Source organism: Onychostruthus taczanowskii, unplaced genomic scaffold (assembly GCF_017590055.1).
Source record: "Onychostruthus taczanowskii isolate IOZ18803 unplaced genomic scaffold, ASM1759005v1 scaffold35, whole genome shotgun sequence".
Taxonomy (NCBI): Eukaryota; Metazoa; Chordata; class Aves; order Passeriformes; family Passeridae; genus Onychostruthus; species Onychostruthus taczanowskii.
In genome coordinates this window covers 7,663,453-7,681,557 of record NW_024500905.1, presented here as the reverse complement: position 1 = coordinate 7,681,557, position 18,105 = coordinate 7,663,453, and the positions used below count along the sequence as shown (strand labels likewise).

Below are 18,105 nucleotides of genomic sequence, written 5' to 3'. Positions count from 1 at the left end.
TCTTGACTCTTGGAAAAGAGCTCTGGAAAAGTTTTTCTCCTGGAAAAGTTGGTTTTTTTTAACAGGATTCACAAACTAGCCCTTTCCTTATGAACTCCTTACTTCTAATTTACACTGTAAAACTGCAGTATCTGTTAATTAAATGACAACAGACATTTCAGCTGGTTTGTGCAGTATTTTTTGAGTATTTTTTGTTTCCTTTTATCAAAAGGAAACACTGGAAGAGTCTATATTGTTCTTGAATCTTTATTTAGTTTGTGGATTAATAAAAATTGTTCATTTTGAAGAATTTTACTAAATTATGCTTTTTGTGTTTAAAGCTTTAGGATCATTTTCTGCTGTATTTGGAGAAGAGTGGAAGGAGAAAACTGATAGAGATTTTGTTAAGGTAATTAAAAAATTACTAAAATAATTTTGTACTGTATATAGTGGGTATCAAATCCTTTAAAAAGATTGAAAATTCTAAGATATACTAGCATATGTCCTTAAAATTACTCTCAACTTCATTCCTTTGATTTAAATGTAATAGGACACTATGTCACAGTTGTCCTAAAATACTGGGATAAGTAGGAAGAAGTGTATTCAGAAAGAAATAGGTATAGATAAATGAACAAAGGTTTCCATATTTCTTTTTATAAGGAAACTAATATGTGTGAAGAAAAGGAATGTTGGCGGCATATTTATCAAGAGGCAACAGTGCTGTGTTGGGTTTCATTTTGAACTGCAATGATCAGTAAAGAAACATTCTTAATTATAAAAATTAAGATCACAGCCTAAGAAGCATATGAGAAATACTTTAATAGGTTAGCAATGTTGCTAGTTTGTTTCAGTTAAACTGTTTTTGCACAAGGCTTTTTTAATCTTTCCACTAGAGGGCATGAGCTACTGTACAAGCAGTGAAATGAAGTAAAAATAGAACTGAAGTTTCTTTGTATCAATGATTATTTATTCTAGATGAACTTTTTTAGGTGGATAAAATTATGCATTATAGCTTAAAGAGATTTGATATTTCAGCATATTTACTATGATATGTGATTTCTTTGAATGGATTTACAGGTGATGATTTATGTGGATAAAATAGAAAGATAGATTAAAACATATTTGGATACCTTATGCTTTTTATTAAAAATGGGAAGAGATAATCTTTAGAGCTCCTTATAAAGCCATATTTCTGCTCAATTCCATAATTGTTTTATATACTTTAGTATCTTGCCAGTATTACAGAACAGTATTTGTTGAGAGATTTTTCCATTTATCTTTTGTTTTATTTTTATGTAACTCAGTTTGGGAACAAGCTGGACCATGGTAATTTTACTTAATTGATAAGTATTGTTGAAATACCAGTGTAAAGATTGCCTAATCAAAATTTCCTAAGTGAACTTAAAACCAAGAAAGCTAAGCTCTCATATTTGTGACTATATGGGCTTGAAAATGTGATACAAATGTGCCAAACTTAAGTGTAAAAATTAATGTTTCACAATCTTGAAAATTTCTCTTTTACACTGAAAAAGTATGTCCAGAAGTACTGTGGGGGGTGTGGGTTGCTTAGTTGGTTGGTTATTTTGTTTGTTTGGTTGTTTGGGTTTTTTTTGAAGCACTTAGCACTTCTGTGTTGACAGCCCTCTAAGCTGTCACAGACTGTTGCTGATCTAGAACAGCAACAAGCACCATGTCTAGATCTGTAAACATCTGAAATTATACAGTATTCTAATTTATTGCATATTCATTGCTTACATAAATTTAAGTAATTATTATAAGGGCAGGTGGTTCTTATAAATGTTTTAACAAAGTTTTAAGTAGAGCTACTGTAAGTGCAATAGGGTTTACTAATAAAAAACTCGGATGCTCTCCAAGATCTATTTTTGGACATTACAACATACATAGTACCATTCTGTAGTGAAATACTGCTGACAGCATGGCAGAAATACTCAGAAAGCATGTGAAAAACTTAACATCAGATGTAAAGTTATCTCTAACGGCAGGAATTCAGATTTTTTCAGAGCATCTCACTGCAAGCATTTGTTTGACCTTACTGCTGGAAGTAATTTATTTTGTATTGCGGCTGTGGCTGTGTCAAAACAGAAGTTGGGGGAAGCATGGGAGCTTCCTGACGTATGGGAGATACTCGGTTGTCACACAGAGGTTGTGTGTCTGGTTTTGGTGTTTGTTTTGGTGTTTGTTTTTGGGTTTTTTTTAATGTGCTTTTGCAGTTTTAAGAAAAAAGAATTGCTATTGAGTAAGTTACTCCTTTCACCATTCATATTATCATAAAAAAAAAAATTATTTTTTTGTTTGTTCATTTTGGTGCTAGTTTTGTTGTCCAGTATCACTGCTCTGTCAGTTGAATGTGAAGATGAAAAGCAATGTTTTTTTCTTTTCCTTCCCCCGCAGTCCTTACTGCTTTATGTAAGACTGTTTGAAAAATTGGTATTTTTAATTATCTTAACTGCAGCAGGACATATCTTCTCACTTCTTACAGAACTTACTTCTAAACTGAATCAAATATTTTTACTAGTCAGTGAATCTATTCCATTCATTGTCCAAACTGGAGCATTATTTAAGTTGAACCTGCTGTTATCTCTTACAGCTATGTTAATTTGTCACATCTCGCCTCTTGATTTTACCTCGTGCTCCCAATAAGCTTAAACTTCTAGTTAGTTGGAATGACTGCATGTCCTTACTTAAGGATTGGAACAGCTGGCATTTAGCCAGTTGTCTTGTATCTCTCCTTGTTTGTTTTGTTGTCCTGTCCCCAAGCTCTGATGGCATCCTGCTCAGATGTTTTCTCCTCTACTCTGGAAATTTTCCCATGTTTGACTGTTTCACTTAGCTTTGAATATTATCAAGGTTCACTTGTAAGTATAGTTCATTTTCAAGAGTGATTTTTTTATATAGTATGTATATAATCTGATCGATTTAGCTGTTTTTCCAGGTATTTCTTTCATGTCTGCAGCAGCTGCTCAGTGTCTGATGTGTAGTGTATGAAAAATTGCATTATGTTTCTTCATGCACCGTTCATCTCTGTTTCCTTCAGTCAAATGATTTGCTTTTCATGTTCTTGGACTACTAGAGGCCTCCTCTAGCTGTAGAGTTCCAGAATCCACATACATGCCGTTCTTGTGCCTTACTTCTCTGATTTTCTTCTTTATTTTGTGATTTTTTTTTTTGGTTGCTCAACTCATTCTTTCTGTATATTTAAATTTTTTTTCATTTACTGTGCATTTATCCTCTGAATCTCTCTCAGATATTGTGCAGAGTGTGTACTTAAATACCTGAAATACTTTTCAAACATTACTTTTCTTGTCTCTCAGCATAATCTGTCAAGCTGACTTGACTCCAGTTGCTTCATATTTTTCTTGAACAATAAGTCATCATACCATTGGTACATTTTGTTTTGTGGACTCAAATCTCCATTCCTTTTATGGACAGTCATTTGTTTGATCTTATTTGCAGTGAATTCTGTATAATCCTTTGCAATTTTTTCCAAAGAAACTTGGGTACTGACAGTGACCAGACTGTGAATGTGATTCAAGCTCTTTACCTTTGTCCATTATCTTTTAGCATCTGGATGTCATGAAGCCCTATTTGGTTGCTTCCAGGTTTTAGCTTTGTTTCTATTAGCAGTCCATGATTTAAATATATATATAGAAATATAACTAGTGGTAAAGACTGATACTTTTTCACCCTCTTATGTATTTCTATTAATCTGTAGTATTAGATTGCAGCTATCCTTCCTAGTAGGGAATAAATAACTGCTTGGGATGCTGAACTGATTTTTTTGTTGCCTTTGTGCTATGTGTTTTTCAAATGAATGCCCAGAAAGCTTCATTATTTCTTTCCACTTTTGCTGTTCCTTTGGGAAAAAAAAAAATGTCGTGTTTCACCTGTTCCCTTGTAACAGGATTTTGCCTGCATGCCTTCATCTTCTGTGGCTCTTGGTGATAGCTTCAGTATTAATTAGAAAAATCTCTTTGCCACAAACAGTAAGAAGTTAATACTTTTTTCTAGCTGCTCTTGTCTTTGCTAAAATGAGGTAATAATACTTTCTGTGCAAGTAAATCCTCTTTACTAAACAGTAGTTGGACGCCATTTAGCAACATTGCAGTGAAAATAAAATTCTTTTCCTTCCAATTTAGAAAATCTGTAGTATTGTATTTGTCAAGAAAATAGTAGTGTCAAGCTTGGTATGAATGCTGTAATTTAGTAATTACATTTGCATAGCAAAATTTCTCCTGCTGTTCAGCTGGTTGTACTTCCCATCCTCCCCTTTTTATCCAGATTTATTGGTGGTTTTATTCTGTGATTATAGTCAAAAGAGAAATGGTGTTTCATTAGTGAGTTGAAGAAATGTACAAATTTTTATTAGTCAAAGGAAGGTTTATATCTTTGTTCAGATACACACATTAGAATGCATATATCATTATGTATTTTTATATTATTGTAGATCACACTATGTATTTTTGTTAGCTTGCAAATCTTAATTCCTTGATTGAGTCTTGAATTTCAACAGGTCTAGCAACAAAGCAACCATTTACAGACCAGGCCAGAGATTTGTAAAGTAATTTGAATTCTCCTCTGCTGAAGTGTTCTGCTTTGGTTATATTTATAAAGTTTTTTTGTGATGTAGGTGGTTGTTTCTCTCTTTTTGTTGTGTTATGATAAAGTAGGAAACACAGCAGCAGCTTTAAAAAGTCTTTCCAAATAGCAACTTCTTGCAGGAGTCTTACGATCTGCTGAGTGGGAGGAGTCACTTTATTCTGCCTTAGGTCATCACTGTTTGAGGGGGATGAAGGAGGATGAGCTGTACTTTTTTTCCATTTGGAATTGCTGTATTTCTAATGATGTATGGAAAACTGCCCCATAGTTGCAGTATGTGCTTCTGTGGTAGTGTTGGTTGATCGTGACCACATACTTCTGGTGCTTGAAGGGAAGAATTTCTTTATGTAAAGTACTGAACATCTTGCATATCATCACTTCTGGTTACTATCAGATGAATCAAGGTACTAGGAAATTTTTAAAGAACAATTATATTAATATTATTTCAATATTTTAACATAATAGAAATAAAAGTAATTAATATTTAAAGAAATAGCCCCTAGAAATTAAGTATTTTTAATTCTTTCTTCAGTTTTGGAAGGATATTGTTGAGGATATTGAAGTTCGTGATCTAATTTCTGACAGAAGCAAATCTCAAGGTGAGACATCTTGACTAATCTTAATACATGCATGTTGGTAAGTGGAGCAAAGGAAGGACTAATATATATTTATTTACTTCATAGATATTCCATCAGAAGAATGGATTTGGGAATCCTTATTTCATCCACCTCGCAAATTGGGCATTAATGATATTGAAGGGCAGCGGGTACTTCAGATAGCAGTGATTTTACGAAATCTTTCTTTTGAAGAGGGAAATGTTAAACTTCTGGCAGCTAATCGTACTTGTCTTCGGTTCCTGCTACTCTCTGCTCACAGTCACTTTATTTCTCTACGGCAGTTGGGGCTTGACACACTGGGAAATATTGCTGCAGAGGTAATGTGCTTTCAAACAGAGCAATTCAAATATAAATTGATAAAAGCAGTAGTGTTAATGAAATGGTGGGGTTTTTTTATCATTGGATGGAGAAGGAAATAAATTATTCTCTGAATTTGTAATTAGCAATTTGAAAACAAGCGTTCAGAGCCAAAACTAGAATACGACTGTATGTGCCCATTTGCTAAAATAGAATCACATGAAGAAGATTGATGTAGGGAGATAGAAGATACTCAAAGTGTAATAATAATAATAATAATTTTCAGTTCAGTTTCCCAGAGAGAAGAAAGGAATTTGTTAAGTTCTGCAGTCTGTGTGCTTGCTTCTTCACTTTATAACCTTTAGTCATGACTTCAAAATAGTGTGTTTGAGAAAGAGAGTTGTAGAGGGTTCTGTATCCTGTATACTGTACTTCATGTAAACTAGTCACATGCCACTGGATGTGCTGCCAGAATCACATGAGGGTCTTTTTTTATTTTTTTCTTCTTTTTGAGAGGCTTGAATGTTATAAAATATGCTGTTTTGATGTATGTCATATTATCGTGCAGAAAATTATATGAATTTTATAGGAAGTATATTCAGATAGTCCTTATATTTTAAAATATAGCATATAAATTTAAGTAAAATGGGTACTAGCAGAGAATAAGACTGGAAGTATTGGTCCCCTACTAAATATTGAAAGAAAAGATGGTGGTTTTCATTTGCCATGTACCAAACTCCTTTTGAATGAGAAAGAATGTTATTTATGTCTGAGATCTCTAGATTTCTGAGAGGCAGAAATAAAAACAAGATGAATGACTGGGATGGCATTTGGGAAGGAGTACTTTTTGTTACTCAGGTTCTGGTCTTTGTTGGATATTAGAATCCGTTTGTGTATATTGTTGACTGCCTGAGAATAAAGTTATTTTCTTATTCTGAGCACTGGAAAGTGTAAATTAGATTGCTGCTTCAGAGCAGAAAAGGAGGAGGGGGCTCAAAATGCTAGGTACAATCAAAAGCTCACATGGTTCAGTTTTTATGAACGTGAATGTAATTTGTGTGTGCTGCACTTAAACCCTTCTGAACCTTATACTTTGATAAGCAAATTTAAGTATTTGGGCCATTAGCACTGTGTGGATAGTGTTAGTAATTTTTTTCTTTCTCATCAGCTTCTTTTGGATCCTGTTGATTTCAAAACTACTCATCTAATGTTCCACACTGTCACAAAATGCCTCATGTCAAGGGATAGATTTTTAAAAATGAGAGGTAAGATCTCTAGCTATTCTTGTTGTTTTATCAGAATTGTAATTATTGCTGTTTAAAACTATTTTGTATTTGTTCTTCAGGCATGGAAATCTTGGCAAATCTTTGTAAGGCTGAAGATAATGGTGTCTTAATTTGTGAATATGTGGATCAAGAATCCTATAAAGAGATCATATGTCATCTCACACTACCAGATGTGCTGCTTGTAATCTCAGCACTTGAGGTGCTCTACATGCTCACAGAAATGGGAGAAGTGGCCTGCTCAAAGATTGCTAAAGTAGAGAAGAGCATAGGTAAGGGAAAAGCAAAATCTATTACTTCTCTCGCTTATGTAAGAAAAAAGGCTTAACCACTGACCATGACATATTCTTAAAAATGTGGCTTGCTTGTGTGTGTGTATGAGCACACAGCATGGGGATGGAATTTAATAAATATATTCATTGTGTCCTCAAGGAATTGATGGTGCTAAAAATTCTAAAGTGTTTTTTTTTAAAATGCCACAAAATCTGTTAAAAAAACCTACAGAAACCTGCAAAGACTTGTTCCCTTTCAGCACATGGCAATTTTAATGCAAATGAATATGTTCCAATAGCATTTGTCATGTCCTAATGTCATTGTTGGTTTTACATTCAATACTTTAGATACATTAGTATGTCTGGTTTCTATGGACATCCAGATGTTTGGACCTGATGCTCTTACTGCTGTAAAGCTCATTGAACATCAGTGTGTTAGCCAGCAAGGAATACTTGATGTCAGACCACAGGTAATGGATCATGGTTCTTCACAGGCCCATGCAGCAGGTGTCCCAGGTAGGTATCACTGCAAGAGAACACATTGTTCTATAAAATTTTCCATATGATCTATGATTTTTATCTTCGCTAGATTTCTGATTAGTTTACATAAATAAGTGTAACATTGTGCATAACATATGTATATTTTTCAAACACTCAATCATGAAGAAAATATGCTATGTTAGCCAAAACTGTTGTGAAACAAGTTTTGAAAGAATTTTGATGTTTTTATTTGCTAATCTGAAAATTCTCTGAAAGTTACACACATGGCTTATTTTAACTTGTTCAGTGGAAAGAAAAAGTATCTATTTTAAATTGTTCGCACAATTTTCAGAGAATTAGAGGTCCATTTTATATTATGTTTTACACTGGGTATTACTGGGCAGTAACATAAGGTATTTGGTAGAATTGCAGAGATGAGATGAGATAGACTCACTTTTGAAGGTTCTGAACAGTTTCTTGTTATGTGAACCAAATTGTAACTATTCTTAGGAAGTTAGTGAGAAAGAACCATTGGAGCAGACCCTGGTTGGCATGTCTAAGCTTGCTGTTTTTGGAGTGGGTGTAGATACCAGAGCAGAAAATGGCTGGGAGAGAATGTAACCGAGGGGTGAATAAGAGTGAATAGGATGAACTGATGTGACATTGCTGCAAGGTCCTTTGCGTTATATTTACATCCACTTAAGAACTGGAAAAATAATTGCTGTGTATTTGTGCCTGTTTTGGTGGAGTATTGTGACACTTGAAAATCATGCTCAGTACTGTAAAGTACTGAGATGATGATGATGAATCAGGAAGCAGCCGTTCACTAGGTGCACTCCTCATGGTTGCACTTAAGCGATGACTGGCCCTGGCAAGCCCTGCTTCACTTCGGTAAACTGTAATGCAGCTCTGTAGTCTGCTCTGGGCACCTTTGTGACTTGCCTTAGCTGGATACATCCTTACTGGCAAACATGAGAAACTGTACCAGTGGATGTCATGAAGTGCTTCATTCAGGAGGACAAAAAACATTTCAGCGAGTTTTGGTTTTTTTTCTTCCCCAAATTATCTACAGCCTCTAGGACAGCACCACATGTTGCTCCACCTCCAGGAATAGTAGAAATAGACAGCGAGAAATTTGCATGTCAATGGTAAGTGTATAGTTCTGTTCAAATACATTAATGAAGAAGAAAAACAGAGAAAAATACTGAATTCATATGTCACAGCATTTTCTAGTTTGCTTCTCTTTACTGTTAGACTAATTTTCTGAAAAGTGTAAACCAAATCCATTTTGTCACTGCTGTGAAGAAGTCTGAAAACAAAAACTCAGCCAGACTATTCAGTCTTCTTTGCCTGTTGATTCATGAAGTTAGTTGTTCTGTCACTTAGGACAGAATTTGATTTGATTTTTAACTCTGATCTTGAATTAATTTATTTATTAAATTGTCACGCACCTGTTTCACAGGTATTTTTATCTGGTAATGTGTTGCTTTATTACTGAATCAATATAAAAGTAATTAACAAATTATGAAGCTAAGGCCCTGCAAAACTCTTACATGATCATTGTGAACCTCAAGTTAAAGAAGATCAAAGTCTTTTCCGTTCATATTCTCTTGCTTTCAACTAATACTATTGTCAGATATTTAGAGAGAAACTGTCTCTCCTGTGGTTGTCCTGTAGACTGGGGGTGATCTTTCTGAGCTCTTTGTCTTACATAACTCAATCAGTGTTCCAAGTATTTTTATTAATTGGTTCCTGATGGGCCTTTCACTTCTGCTCCTTCACAGCTTAGGTTCATCTTTTGTCATACTAAAGAGACAAGCACCTTCCAGATAAAGTGGATGGAACTTACAAAGCTTAGTGTTTTGGGTTATCATGAGGTTATACCTCCAGCAGAGCTTTGGCTGTATGGGGGGAAATATTGAGGCTTTTTGTGGTCAGCTGATGTTGCCATGCTTCTCTTTGCACAGTGCAAAGTGTTATCAGCCATAATAATTAACTGCTGAAAGATGGAGAAATTTCACATTTAGGCATTTAAACAGGAATACTTGGAACTGGACTTTCTCTACAGATCACATTAGCAAACTCAGATAAATGTAGATTTGCATGGTATGCTTTAGTCATTACTTCCTACTTAGAGAAATGGGAGAATGAGTAGAATTCAGCTACTATCTCTTGAAAGCAGCAAAAAGACAAGGTATTTAAGCTGACCTTCCTGGATGTATTACTAGCCAGGTTAGATTCAGTAGGAGGTGTAAGTGCAGTGACAGTAAAGTAGTGATCACAGATCACATTTCACAATTTTAAGTCCTGAACATCTCCAGTTTGCTGGTACCAGTATTAGTGTGTCAGCCTAATATGACATATCCAACTGGATAGTCACTTGTCCAGTATGCCCAATTTAATTAATACATAAACTTTCTGTTAATATAATGTAATCTCGGTTTTTGTATTAATAAAATTCTGCAGGAGAAATGGTACTTACTCTTTATGAGAGAACACAATTTCAAGAATGTACTCATAGGCTTTTCATCTAGTTACATTCGGTGTTTAGGGCTCTACAAAGAAGAAGGCACTATAGTTTTACGGAGTGGTAGTGCCACGTAATAAATGCTGACAACTAAAATATTTCTTTTATTCTCATGGCAATATTTGAGCACTGAGTGTGAGTTGTTACTTGCTTCTGTTTGCTGCTGGGGATGAACAATTCCTTTGTCTGTGGGTTGGAGCAGTGGATCTAAGAGAAGTAAAATTAAACTGATAGAAGATGTTTCATTTTCTCACAGCTTCCTGTGAGGCTTAGAGGTTAGATGGTCCATAGACTTGTGGAGAGTCTGTAGGAGATACAAATACTTTACACTGCTAAGTGAATATTAGATGTTCAACAAACATTGACTTACAATAAAAATATGTGATGAAGAGTTAGTTAGCTTTCAGCCCATCTTTTCCGGAAGTGGAATCATTAAGGAATAAGAATAGAGCTGTGGGGAGGAAATGCCAAGAAACCATGCATTCTCATTTGTTTTTGCAGAATATACAATAAAAAAGGCATAGGTAGAGACAGTTTTGCATAAATAATAAATAATATATATATAAGTGTCTAAATAAGATATTGCATGTAGAACTGACCGTAGGTGTTAGGGGTCCAGTGTGTTAATTCGAAAGCAGTGAGAAAGTGTGGAAGAGGCATCTGACAAAACAATATACTAAATTGCTATTTTCCATGTTGTTGTCAGATCTCAAAAGTGTCTGTGATACAAACTGAAATGTTTCAACAACCCCTTTAAAAATACTCTCTCTGTATTTTGCTTCACAGTATATTTTTTCATCCTCAGGTTGAATGCCCATTTTGAAGTGAACCTTGATTGCTCAGTCTCTCGAGCAGAAATGTACTCTGAATACCTCTCTACTTGTAGTAAATTAGCTCGAGGTGGAATCCTAACATCAACTGGATTTTATAAATGCCTGCGGTAAGACAATTTATGCAGCAATAAAGAAACAATTGTATGTTCTCAAAACTAACCGGTAGTTTTAGATTTCTTTGAGAAAAGATCTACTGAGTTGAAAGACATCCACTTCTGGAATTTTAATTGAAACAAATGTTTAGAGTTTATTTAATTTAATTTCATTCTATTTCAAGATCTTTGAATGGGTTCCTTTTCTGCCTCTGGTCCTTCTAATTCTTTCTGAAGTAGTTTTTTGAGATTTTGTAATTTTCACTTAGGTTCTGTGACATCTTGGCCATCTGTGGGACCTGCTAGTCTCAATGGTGATCACTCACATGTTACTGGAAAATCCTGCTTTGTTGTAAAGATGCAGGCATTCCTTCTATTACTCTGCACACAAGAGCGGTTAGGTAAAACAAAAACAATGTGAGAGTTGAGTTACTGTGTTTATTAACATGGATATATGTTGTGTTTGGCAGAACTGTCTTTCCAAATCATACAGTGAAGAGAGTAGAAGACCCAAGTAACAATGGTCAAGCACACATACACGTGGTAGGAGTGAAGAGGAGAGCTATACCACTTCCCATTCAGATGTACTATCAGCAGCCACCAACTTCGTCTACCCCAGTTGTCCGGGTTGATTCAATTCCTGATGTGTCTTCGTCTCCTTTGCCAGCAGGTTTTTAACTTAATTATGTATAAAGTATTTTGCATTGATCCTGAAACCATAAGAAAAGCCAGAAGGTTTTGAACATAGCTTGAAAGTGTTAGAAGTTGAGCCCACATGTTTTGAGTTTTTTCAGTAATGTTGGGAATAGTATTACACTATGTCCTTGCATGCCATTCTAGTCTTTGACATGTAATCCATAAGCTTTCCAGGCAGCAGACAAGCCATTGTTGCTGCATCATTAATTCAGACTCTGTAGAGCTGAGAAAAGAAACTGCTTCATGCCGAATTGCAGTTTCAGATCTTGGATTTTTAAAAATTTGTTAGTTAATGTGTTTGAAGTAATCTCTGCTTCCAAACTTTTACTGTTTTTATTTCAACAGGAATCCCGCATGGGCTACCGAGTGTAGGAAATCACTATCAGAGGACCCCTATTAACCAGTCTTCAACTTTGACAGCAACACAGATGTCTTTTCCAATTCAAGGTGTTCACACTGTGGCACAGACTGTTTCTAGAATTCCACAAAATCCTTCTATTCATACACAACAAAATGCTCCAATGACTGTTATACAGAATAAAGGTCCAATATCCTGTGAAGTAGTGAAGGCTGCAGTAATACAGAGCTCTGTTCCTCAGGCTGCAGTTCCTGTTCCTATTGCAGTAGGAGGAGTTTCTAATCAAAATCACAGCACCACAGGCCAGCAGCCGTCTGTTACAGTTGTGAGTTCTCAGATGCTTCACCACCAACCTGTAATTCAACAACAGTCCCCACTGCACGCAGTGGTACCAGGACAGATACCTTCAGGCACTCCTGTTACGGTAATTCAGCAAGCTGTACCTCAGGGTCATATATTTGGCAGAGTACAAAACCTACCAGCATGCAGTTCAGCAGTTTCACAGGGTCAACAGCTAATCAGCACATCATCACAACCTGGGCAGACATCATCTCAGCAGTCCTCTTCGGGTAACCAGCAACAAGATACAGTCATCATAGCACCACAGCAGTATGTCACAACCTCTGCATCTAACATTGTTTCTGCCACCACAGTTCAAAATTTCCAAGTAGCTGCTGGGCAGGTGGTTACAATTGCAGGTGTTCAGAACCCACCGACATCTAGAGTAGGGTTTCAGAATATTGCACCAAAGCCTCTGCCGTCTCAGCAAGGTCCACCTGCTGTGGGGCAGCAGCCACAGCAGCAGCCTCCACCACCATCCCAGCAAAGTGTAGTGATAGTAAGCCAGCCAGCTCAGCAAGGTCAGACATATGCACCAGCCATTCATCAAATCGTGCTTGCTAACCCAGCTTCTATTCCTGCTGGCCAAACTGTCCAGTTGGCTGGACAGCCGAGCATTACTCCATCATCTTCACCATCCCCTGGTCCAGTTACAAATAATCAAGTCCCTACAGTTATGTCATCTTCATCTACCACTCCTCAGTCACAAGGACCCCCTCCTACTGTTAGCCAGATGCTTTCTGTAAAGAGGCAGCAGCAGCAGCAGCATTCACCAGCGTCGTCACAGCAGCAGGTACAGGTACAACAATCGATGCAAATGCAAGTTCAGTCACAGCAAGCTAATACGGGAGTTGGCCAGCCCAACTCTGGTGAGTCTAGCCTGATAAAACAACTGCTTCTTCCAAAACGAGGCCCCTCGACTCCAGGGGGGAAGCTTATACTCCCAGCTCCACAGATTCCTCCACCTAACAATGCAAGAGCTCCTAGCCCTCAGGTGGTTTATCAGATGGCCAATAACCAGACACCAGGTTTTGGAGTTCAAGGACAGTCTCCAGCTCAGCAGCTGCTAGTTGGACAGCAAAATGTTCAGCTGGTCCCGGGTGCAATCCCGCCCCAAGGGGCAGTGCAAACAGTACCCATTTCTAATTTACAGATATTGCCAGGCCAGTTGATCTCAAACAGCCCAGCAACTATTTTCCAAGGGACTACTGGCAACCAGGTTACGATAACAGTTGTGCCAAATACGAGTTTTGCTACTGCAACTGTGAGTCAGGGAAATGCAACTCAGATAATTGCTCCAGCAGGAATTTCAGTGAGTGGAGCACAGACAGGAGTTGGGCTACAGGTGCAAACCCTTCCAGCTACTCAAGCACCTTCAGCTGGACAATCACCGTGTACTGCTGCTCCCCCATTCAAAGGTGATAAAATAATTTGCCAAAAGGAGGAAGAAGCAAAGGAAGCAACAGGTTTACACATTCATGAACGTAAAATTGAAGTTATGGAGAATCCTTCCTGCCGAAGAGGAGCTGCAAACACCAGCAATGGGGATGCAAAAGAAAATGAAATGCAGGTGGGAAGTCTTTTAAATGGGAGAAAGTATAGTGACTCCAGTCTACCTCCTTCTAACTCAGGGAAAACACAGAATGAGGCCAATCAGTGCTCACAAGTCAGTAATGGGCCATCATTAGAAATGGGTGAGAACGGAGCTCCTGGAAAGCAGAACTTTGAACAAATGGACACACAGGAAATTAAAAGTGATTTGAAGAAGCCCCTAGTTAATGGAATCTGTGATTTTGATAAAGGAGATTGTTCTCATTTGAGCAAAAACATTCCAAATCACAAAACTTCCAATCATGTAGGAAATGGTGAGATATCTTCAGTGGAACAACAAGGGAATTTGGATGCTACGCAGCAAGATACTGCCAAAGGTGATCAAGGGGAAAGAATTTCTAATGGGCCTGTATTAACTTTGAGTAGTTCACCTGTTGTAAGCGGTACACAGGAGGCTGCAAAACTGTTAACCCAGCAACTTAGTGGTACCAACACTGATTTACCTAATGGACCTCTAGCTTCAAGTTTGAATTCAGATGTGCCTCAGCAACGCCCAAGTGTAGTTGTCTCACCACAATCTACAGCCTCTGTTATACAGGGGCATCAAATCATAGCAGTTCCACACTCAGGACCTAGAGTGTCCCAGTCTACCCTGTCCTCCGAAGTTCGGTCTACTAATGGCACAGCAGAATGCAAAACTGCAAAGAGGCCAGCAGAGGATAATGACAGGGAAACTGTTCCAGGAATTCCAAATAAAGTAGGAGTTAGAATTGTTACAATCAGTGACCCCAACAATGCTGGTTGCAGTGCAACTATGGTTGCTGTGCCAGCTGGAGCGGATCCAAGCACTGTAGCGAAAGTAGCAATAGAAAGTGCTGTTCAACAAAAGCAGCAGCATCCAACCACGTATATACAAAGCATGGTCACACAGGTATGTTGCAGTGTTCTTTTTATGTTTATTCTGACTGTGATTCTGACTAATACTGTGAAATAACATGGCTGAAAATGTGAGCTCGGTCGATATCTCTTGCATAGTATTTCAGATATTCAGAAAAGGATATTTTCTGTTCTTCCACAGATTAAAGTTTTAACAGTTTACATATTTTTTCAGTGTCAGTGACAGCAGTGGAATTCAAAATTTGTAGCTTGATAATACTCAGGAAAGAACTTCTGCTCACTATTTTCTTCCTTAGAGGATGAACTGTTCTGAAAACAACAATGATATGCTGGATGGTCTTGTAAAAATGTCGCTGTTCTGCATTTTGTTCTGGGTCACTTCAGAGGGGTGAATATGTTTTTTCGGAAAGCACCACACCTGCATCTGGATGGCTGAAATGAGTTGAAGTTCTTGCATTTGAAGTTGATCTTCAAGGTCGTGTTTTGTGGGTTCACTACAGTTAGGAGAAAGTACTATTTTGTAAATTTGTTGGAATGTTTGCATTTATTCATTACAAAATATTCACAATGTTTATCAATAAAAGAAGCATTGTTTTAGGGTTTTTTTCTCTGTTTGCCAAGCTTTGGTGAGGGTTTGTTGTCCTTTTTTGTCCTTGATTGAATTTGTTGAACCTTTTGAAAGTGGTTACTCCCTAACACTTTACTAGAAATGAGGTATGGACATCAGGAGTATTAATAAGTAAAATATTCATGTCAGAGAGTATTCCATACCCTAGAATTTATTTTAGTTTTATACACAGACAGAAAATTGCTCTCCAAAAAACTCATTCCTAACCTCTGAGTAGCAGCAAAGAGAATAGAATAGTAGGTCTGGCAGTTAAGAGTTCTGACAGACCAGAGAGAGGAAGTCCTGAGTATATGTTAGTACATTTTGACCTTGGACTAACAGGTCTTTTATTTCTTACAGGTTTTGGTGGGTACTTTGGGTTTTTTGTTGTTTTTTTGTTTGTTTGTTTGTTTGTTTGGTGTTTTGTTTGGTTTTTTGTTTTGTTTGGTTTTTTGGGGCTTTTTGTGGCTTTTTTTTTTTTTGTTTGGGGGGTTTTTTTTGTTTGTTTGTTTTTTTGTTTTGGTTTTTTTTTGTTTTGTTTTGTTTTTTCTTTGGAGGTTTGTTTGCCTTTGACAAATTAGAAGGCACAGACATGATGGGCTTATACAGACCTAGAACTCAAAATGTGACAAGTGCTGGCTAGTGCTACTTCATTTTCTGTGACAAGTTTGGTTGCTCTTGAAAACTCTTTCGACTTTTCTAGTTGTCAAAAATCACAGTTAACAAGTTTCTTCCTTTTTTACTTTCTCTACTTTTTGCTTCTAACTGTGACAGTGCACAAAGTTAATTCTTAAAATGTATTTGAATGTCTTTGAACTCACTCCTAAATTTTTTCTTGGGTTTTGTTGGGGGGAGATCTGTGTTTTTCTGATACATTATTTATCTTTGTTCTTAATAGAAATAATTTTATCAGAATTAATAGTGTCTGTTAGCAGCATAGGGACAACATACTAGATTTTCTGTAGTGTAGAATATATTAGCTATGCCTTGCTTTTTACACTGAGTGTCTTTATTACACAGTTTGAATTTCTATTACAGCTTTGCTAAGGATTTGGCTGAAGTATGAAATGGTGTGGCTGTCTCTGAGTGGAATAGGTTTATTTATTCCCTCAATATGTACCTGAAAAGAATTTGCACTTCTAGCTCAAGCAGCTACTATATGATCAGATTTTAAGAATTTTGAGAAGGGAGTACTACATTTAACTATTTCATTTTATTTTGATAATGTGTATCATGATAGTAGAGGGGAGGATAGAAAAACAAAATTCTGTGCTGATAGTTTCTTCTTTACACTACCCCTAGTATCACTTTAATTAGTTACTACAGTTTTCATTACCTCTACAAACAGAAATGCTGCCTGCTGGGTTTGCCAGTTGGTAGAAATGTGCAGATCGGAAAAACTTGGTTTAATGTCTCCCTGCCTGAAAGCTTGCTCATTCTGCTGTCTGTATGATGCCCTTCCTTTCTTCAAAATTGCAGAAATACGGGAGAAATGAGTTAATTAGTTTTGAACTTGGTGAGAAATTTATTCATTAACTATTTGCGTTAGCCATATGTCTGTATGTTTACAAATCATGTCCATCACAATATTGCAAATCCAGACTTACAGTTGAACCCACTTTAGAGTACTCTGTTCAGATACAGTGATCATTGTAGTTTGGCTTAGGATTTGCAAAGATCTTTACCACTTCTTTAAAATAACCTTGTTGGATTATAAACTCTACCAAAATCACCCTGGCAAGTTCTTTTTCTTTCTCTAAAGCTGCTGAGCAGCTGCAATAGCCATTGCTTTTCTGGAAAAGGAGATGCTAAGTATTTCCAATATTAAGTCTGCTTTTAGGAGTATTTTCAAATATTTAGAAATGTAGCCAAAGTCACATGAACTTAATGTGAATTTTAGTGATGACTTCATTTAAGATTGGGCCTTGTGTTATCTTCTATTTTCTCCCTCACATTCTGAGTCTTCCTCATCTGATAAGCAGCTTCCTTTTCCCTGACTTTTTTGAAAGGCAGCAGCTGAGGAACCCTTTCTTTCACTTGAGAATCTGCATTGTTTTATCCTCTCCGAAGTACCTAAGTATATATATTGGCTGTCTTGCAGAAGAAAAAGGGAGAGCATGGTTTTTACTGCAAACATTGTGAAATTTATTAGAAATACAATCCAGTGGAGAAAAGCAGTGAGGGACAGAGAATAAAGGGATATTAGCTATGGTAAAATTACATAGCTGCTGAAGCTTTTAGTGTGTGGTTTCCTGTTTGCTTGTTAGCAAGCAGCTTGTATTTCAGAGAAGTGTGAAGGGGAGAGAAGAAAAAAAATTGTATTAACGTAAAACCAAACAGGAAGACTGAAAAATGAGGTTCAGGGGACAGAAAAGGAAGGATAGTATTGGTTATGCAACTGCAGTAGGATTAGCTGTCATGAACTAAGAGAGGAGAAAGGGAAGATGCTTGAAAATAAGGAGGGATGACCAAGAAGGCAGGAGTGGAACAACAATCTGAAAACTAAAGAAAGCAAGAAAGCATTAAATAATCCTTAAGGGAATGTAGAAGTTGAGAGAAATTTGTTTCCTTATATGAAAGGTAGTTTGAAATGGGATCGTACACTGTGCTTGGGGAAAAAAATGTTAATTTAATTGGCCTATTAAAATTGTATACTGGCT

At 36.7% G+C, this 18,105-nt stretch overlaps 1 protein-coding gene across 1 annotated transcript in view; it reads left to right on the top strand.

The window, feature by feature from the left end:
- The window catches only part of ARID2 (AT-rich interaction domain 2), a 92,994-nt gene that overhangs the window by 56,660 nt on the left and 18,229 nt on the right, over positions 1 to 18,105 (top strand). Inside the window, exons 6-15 of the mRNA XM_041411235.1 lie at positions 321 to 388; positions 5,129 to 5,195; positions 5,280 to 5,530; positions 6,679 to 6,775; positions 6,856 to 7,065; positions 7,414 to 7,581; positions 8,618 to 8,693; positions 10,878 to 11,012; positions 11,468 to 11,667; positions 12,039 to 14,872. Coding sequence (XP_041267169.1) covers positions 321 to 388; positions 5,129 to 5,195; positions 5,280 to 5,530; positions 6,679 to 6,775; positions 6,856 to 7,065; positions 7,414 to 7,581; positions 8,618 to 8,693; positions 10,878 to 11,012; positions 11,468 to 11,667; positions 12,039 to 14,872 — 4,106 coding nt within the window. The remainder of the gene's footprint in view (positions 1 to 320; positions 389 to 5,128; positions 5,196 to 5,279; positions 5,531 to 6,678; positions 6,776 to 6,855; positions 7,066 to 7,413; positions 7,582 to 8,617; positions 8,694 to 10,877; positions 11,013 to 11,467; positions 11,668 to 12,038; positions 14,873 to 18,105) is intronic.